Source organism: Zosterops lateralis (assembly GCF_965231275.1).
Source record: "Zosterops lateralis genome assembly, chromosome: 32".
Lineage (NCBI taxonomy): Eukaryota > Metazoa > Chordata > Aves > Passeriformes > Zosteropidae > Zosterops > Zosterops lateralis.
The window spans coordinates 233,075-239,544 of NC_139792.1; the positions used below are offsets into that span (position 1 = coordinate 233,075).

General features: G+C 56.5%; 1 protein-coding gene across 4 annotated transcripts in view; it reads right to left on the reverse strand.

Annotated features, from left to right (window-relative positions):
• Positions 1-3,682, reverse strand: part of LOC310921010 (cyclic AMP-dependent transcription factor ATF-7) — a 34,584-nt gene extending 30,902 nt beyond the window's left edge. For all 4 annotated transcript variants that reach the window (XM_083881082.1, XM_083881084.1, XM_083881083.1 and 1 more), the window contains exon 1: positions 3,625-3,682. In XM_083881082.1, the coding sequence (XP_083737208.1) occupies positions 3,625-3,672 (48 nt within the window). In that variant the 5' untranslated portion in view covers positions 3,673-3,682. The remainder of the gene's footprint in view (positions 1-3,624) is intronic.
• Between the last annotated feature and the right edge of the window lie 2,788 nt (positions 3,683-6,470).

Below are 6,470 nucleotides of genomic sequence, written 5' to 3' on the forward strand. Positions count from 1 at the left end.
CTGCTGCTGCTGCTGGTCAGGGCAGCAGGGCTGGCCTGAGGGTCTCCAACAAGGAGATTCCTGCACTCTGCAGAGCCTGGAGCTCCCTCACCCTCAGGGCTGCCCTGAGGGTCACCAACAAGGAGATTCCTGCACTGTGCAGAGCCTGGAGCTCCCCCAGCCCTCAGGGCTGGCCCAGGGTCACCAACAAGGAGATTCCTGCACTCTGCAGAGCCTGGAGCATCCCAAGCCCTCAGGGCTGGCTCCAGGGTCACCAACAAGGAGATTCCCCCACTGTGGGGAGTCTGGAGCTCCCCCAGCCCTCAGGGGGTTCTCCAACAAGGAGATTCCCCCACTCTGCAGAGCCTGGAGCACCAGGGCTGGCCCGAGGGTCTCCAACAAGGAGATTCCCCCACTCTGCAGAGCCTGGAGCATCCCCAGCCCTCAGGGCTGGCCCCAGGGTCACCAGCAAGGAGATTCCTGCACTCTGCAGAGCCTGGAGCTCCCCCAGCCCTCAGGGCTGGCACCTGCTGGACCCCCGAGGGGGTTTGGGATGGGGAAGATGGACCCAGACAGGGAGAAACTTCCCTGCTGGTCCTGAGGCAGCAGCCGGGCTCTGGATGCCCTAATGCCCCAGCTAATTCCCTAATTAATGAGGTGGAGCTGTCCCACTGCACAGAGCTGGGGAACACTCCCAGTTCCAGCAGCAATGTCCAGATCCCCTCAGACCTGAGGGGTTAATTAATTCCCCAATTAATGATGTGGGGCTGTCCCCCTGCCCAAACCTGGGGAACACTCCCAGCCCCAGCCCTGGAGGGGTGGAATTCCGGGCTCTGGAGGGTGATGAGCAGCACAGACCCCCCGGATCATTCCACCAGGAAATCCTGGCTCCAGGGAACCCTCCCCGGGCCATTCCAGGGGCAGGACCAGCCCCATTCCCGGGGCTCAGGGATTGGGGAAGGGGAAATTCTCCACCTGTCCCCGCGGGGAAGGCTCCGGGTGCCCGAGCTCGGCACGTTCCGAGGCAGCTGCTGGCAGGGGACACCCAGAGCATCCCAAAATAAACCCCCCCTGCAGCCCTGGCAACCCCAAACATGTTTACAGCAGCCCTGGCTGTGGGGGCTGTATGGACATGGAGCTGCAGGGCTGTTCTGGGAGCCCTTGGCAGATCCTCCTGCACGGAAATGGGGAAAAACGGGGGGGAAAGGGGGGAAAATGGGGGGGAAAAGCAGGAGGGAGAAAAGAAATGGGAGGGGAAAAAACGGGAGAGAAAATAACAGGAGGGAAAAAAGCAGGAGGGAAAAAAAGACAGGTGGGAAAAAATGGGAGGAAAAAAAATGTGAGAAAAAAAAAACAGAAGAGAAAAAATGGGAGGGAAAAAAACAGGAGGAAAAAAATGGGAGAAAAAAAAAAAAAAACAAACAGGAGGGAAGAAGGGTTTAAGGCGTAAAAGATGGGGCTGTGCTGGAATTCCACAGGGAGGATCTGCAGCCCTAAAAACTGACCTGAACCCCATCCCCAGCACAGGTACAGCACAAAGAACCAGAATTCCTTTGGGATTTACAGGGACAGGCTCAGAGCTCTGTGGGGTTTTTAAGGATCAACTGATCCAGGAAACACCTGGAATTCCTCAGGGAGGATCCCCAGCCCTACAAACCACCCCAAACCCCAACCCCACCCCAAGATCAGGCCCCACTGCCCCTCCCTGTCCCCAAATCCACCCAGGGCAGGGCTGTGGAGAACTCCCCACCCCCGGGGCTGGGCTGGATCCCCCCTGTCCCCGCCGTGCCCTGAAGGACGTTGAGGAAAAGCTGCCGAGGTCAGGCTGGATCCCCATGAATCACCAGGATCCCCCAGCATTTCCATATTAACATGAAGAATTGTCGGAATTACCCATAAGCAGCAGGCTGGAACAGCCAGAGGAGGAAGCAGCCACCTTTATATGTCATTTGTGGGAGATTGTGGGAGATTAAATTTAAATACATTGTTGTTTGCCTTAATTGCTTGTTTGAAGCCGATTTTAAGGCCGTGTGATTGAAGGGCTCACACCATTAAGTGCTCAAACACAGCTAATACATTTTATAAATGGCCTGCACAATTTCACAGGCAAAGAAGTTTCAGATAAAAAGCAGCCTCCTCAAAAAAAAAAAAAAAAAAAAAAAAAGAAAAAAAAGAAAAGGCAAAAGGAAGAAGTTCACCTGTAAGGGGAAGGGAAGGATCTGGGTGAGGCTCGTGCCACAATAACCAGAAAGCTGGGAAACCCTAAATATGAGGTTTTGAAGTCCCCAGGAGCTCCCAGGTGAGGGGTTTGACCCATTTCTGGGCTGTGAAAAGAACCAGCAGCACAGATCCCTCAAAGGACGCTCCCTGGGGATGCAGAATTCCCTTTAATTCCAGCCCCACGGGAGGCAGGAAGGTGTGAAATAAACTGGGAAGCTGAGCACACACACAGAGGGTCCTTGGGATGGATCATCATTCCCAAACCCATCCCAAACCCATCCCAAAGCCATCCCAGCCTGGGAACCAGCACAGCCCTCAGGATCTGACTCGGAGCCACAATTCCCCTCCCAAAAAAAGGCATTTTGAGGTCCCAGTGCTTCAGAACAGACAACCCCAAATCCTGCTGGGCTCCTGCGCTTCCAGGGCAGCCCCAGCTCCCAGCAGATCCCACGAAAACCAGCAGGAATTCCATTATCTCCCAGCAGATCCCATTAAACCAGCAGGAATTCCATTATCTCCCAGCAGATCCCACTAAACCAGCAGGAATTCCATTATCTCCCAGCAGATCCCACTAAACCAGCAGGAATTCCATTATCTCCCAGCAGATCCCATTAAACCAGCAGGAATTCCATTATCTCCCAGCAGATCCCACTAAACCAGCAGGAATTCCATTATCTCCCAGCAGATCCCACTAAACCAGCAGGAATTCCATTATCTCCCAGCAGATCCCACTAAACCAGCAGGAATTCCATTATCTCCCAGCAGATCCCACTAAACCAGCAGGAATTCCATTATCTCCCAGCAGATCCCACTAAACCAGCAGGAATTCCATGATCTCACAGCTCCCAGCAGATCCCACTAAACCAGCCCCAGCAGCAATTCCCAGTTCCTCCCAGTACCAAGTGCCAGAGACCCCCCGAACTCAGCCTTGGGACAGCATCACATCCCCTGGAAATTATAGGAATAATGGGATGGGAGCACCGTTTTCCCTGGAAATCAAAGGAAAATGGGATGGGAAGGGTGTTGACTGGAGGAGGATGAGGATGACTGGAGGAGGATGAGCCTCCTGCCCCTCCCTGATCCCAAAAACTCCACAGCAGCCCCAGGGAGGAGAAATCCACCACGGGAAGGAAGCCTGTCCCAAAATAGCATTTTGGGGAGCATTTGCCCATCACCTGTCACATTCCCAGCTGCTCCAGAGGAGGAACTGGGGGCCTCCTGGCCCTGCAGGGCTGTGGGATGAGGGGCCAGCCCCAGGGGAGGCAGGAGGCCCCTGTCCCGTGGGGGCTCCCAGGGAGGATTTGCACCCCGCAGATCCTGGCTCTGTTCTCCTCCAGGATCCCCTGGAGCAGCAGCTCTGGCTGTGGGATAACCCAGCCCCAAACCCCGTTAAAGCCAGAGAAGCCAAAGGCAGCCAGGCCCTACCTGCCCACAGCCCGGGGCGCCGCACACGAAGGGCCGGTCGTCACCCATCCTGCAGCACCTGGGGAGGAGAGAGAGCACAGGGAGATGCTGAACAGCCCAAAAACGTCCCTGACGGCCACAAAACACCCCTAAACAGCCCCCCAAAACCATTAAACAGCCCCCAAACAGCCCCAAATAACCTTAAACAGCCCCTCAAAGCCATTAAACAGCCCCAAAACATCCCTACACAGCCCCAAAACACCCCTAAACAGCCCCAATAATCCATGGACGTCCCCCAAAAACCATTAAACAGCCCCAAAACATTGTTAAACAACCCCAAAACATCCCCAGATCCCAGTGGGAGCTGCCCCTCTGCTGGGATTGGGGTTTATCAGTGCCCCGGGGTGGGAATTATTCCAGCCCCAGGTTTAGGGTTTGGGAGGGGCTCTGTGGGATTTTACAGCTGGAAGGGAACCCAGAAAGGCCTGGGAGCTTCCCTGGGCTGCCCCATCACCCCGAGGGAGCTCCTGCAGCTCGGGGTCACCTCCTGCAAAGGGGGAACAGCAGCCAAACACCCCCCAGCACGGCCCCAATCCACGTTTATGGGATCAGGGAATTCCCTGGGATCCCCAGGGATCCCCAAAGCCAGAAATCCCCCACACAAACACCAACAAACCAGCAGGGACAGTGGCAATCCAGGGGAAAACAGAGTGCGAGCGAGCAGCCATCATATAAATCCAAGGCCTCTCTCTCTCTCTCTCTGCACCGGTTATATTTTCAATGGGAGAGAACTAAAATTTGTCATTTAATTAATTAAGGGATTATAGGAGTGGTGCTCCGTTTTACAAGGCAATAATCGGGCTCCCCAGTGGGTAAACTACAAGGCTGATGGCAGGGGCAGTTTATCACGGATTACAGCCAAGGATAACAAAACACTCACTCCTATTATGCTACAAGTGAAGCTGCTCTCATTAATAAAAAATAAGAGTAAATAAAGTGAAACCCTCCCTCCTCCCCTTCCCCAGTCTCAAACTCGAGGAATAACAACGGTTCTCTCCACCCACTGATATTTTTACAGCGGGATTTTAAGAAGCTGCAATAAAGCAAATGTTCTGCCCTCGGGGGGCTCCTCCTGCTCCCAGGAATGCCAGGAGGGGACCCGGCACTGGGGACAGAAGGGGCTTTGCACTTGCAGCCAGGAGGGGTTTGGTATTTTTAGGAACTCTGCGAGAAGGAGCTCCAGGAATGCGGCAGGGGGAGCAGCAGGAGCTCCTGCTCCTCGGGAAAGGGATCAATGAGCTGCTTAAAGTGAACAAAATTGGGATTTTTCTACTGTGGGAGGTGAGTTCCCTCCCCTCGGCCACGGCAGCAGAACCCACAGGGACAGGGGGCAGAGACCCCACAGGGACAGGGGGCAGAGACCCCACAGGGACAGGGGGCAGAGACCCCCAGTGCTGGGCTGGATTTGGGGCTGGATTTATGGAGCCTGTGCAGACCGAAATGGGGATAGATGTCCCTGTCACCCACGTGGATGGGGATAAATGTCCCTGTCAGCCGCAGGAATGGGGACAGATGTCCCTGTCACCAGTGGCACGGGCTGGCAGCCAAAGCCCTGCCCTGCCCAGGGGGAACAAAGCCACCCAAACATCAGGAATGGCCCCAAAAACGCCCTGAAGTGACACAGGGGTCAGACAGCAAGAGGTGAGGTGACACCAGGCCTTGAGGTGACACCAAACTGTGGATGGGGACACAGGTGGGACACTCCAGCTTGGGAACTGGGGGATGCCAGGGCTGCCCCAGGGACCCCCCTGCACCCAGAGCCCCCAGTTGGGGACACTCAGCGCTGTCACCCCGGACAGGACAGGAGGAATTCGGCCAGGAGTTCCCGTTCCCTGCGCCGGACCCGGCACGCTCTGCCGAGATTTATGTCACATTTAGGCAGGATAAATTCCTGCCATAAATCCCGTCCCGGGAAGGGGCCGGGTGAGGAGCGGATTGGCCACCGGCAGCTCTGCCCCGTCCCCCTTCCGCCAGCCCGGGGACGATAATTCACCGCTCTGACGGCTCTGATGGATCTCAGCACGTTGGACACGGCCCGGCGAGGAGGAAAAACGCTCACACGGATCCGTCACACGGCGCTGACGGCTCGGGGGCAGCTCCAGGGGAGGAATTCTCACCCGAACAGGGCTTGGGTGGGGAATTTTCCCACTGCTGACCCGGACAGGTCACTGGGCTGGCTGGGAGTGACATCCAGGGGGTGTCCCAGCCCCTCTGAGCCCCTTTTCCTGCAGCCAGAGCTGCTCCAGAGGCCAGAACAGAACAAACCTGAGCACCTGCCACGGTTAGACATCCCTGGGATCTCCTTCCCACCTTTCCTGCAGCCAGAGCTGCTCCAGGGCCCCAAAGAGAACAGAACCTGAGCACCTGCCACGGTTATAGAGATCCCTGGGATCTCCTTCCCACCTTTCCTGCAGCAGTTTTAACTCCTCCCCAAAGCTGCAGCCTCTCCGAAATCAGGATCTGATTTTCACCTGATGGGGTTCCTGGGGCAGGAGCTGGAGCAGGGGAGAGGCTGCCCAGGGTCCCAGGAGAACCAGAACATCCCCTGCCCCTCGGAGCCCCCGTTTCCCCTGGGCTGAGCTGGTTTCTCCCCCAGCTGAGCCCTGCCAGCCCAGCTGCTGCTGCCCCACGGCCCATAAACCCCGAGAGCTCCCCAGCCGTGCTGCCAGAGCCATCAACAGCAGCAGTAACACGAGTTATCCCGGGTCAGACATTCCCAGAGGGAACGCTGGGGGTCCCTGGGGAGGAATCAGCCCTGTCACAGCTCAGGGACAGCGATGGCAGCACAGCCAGGACACCCCACTGAC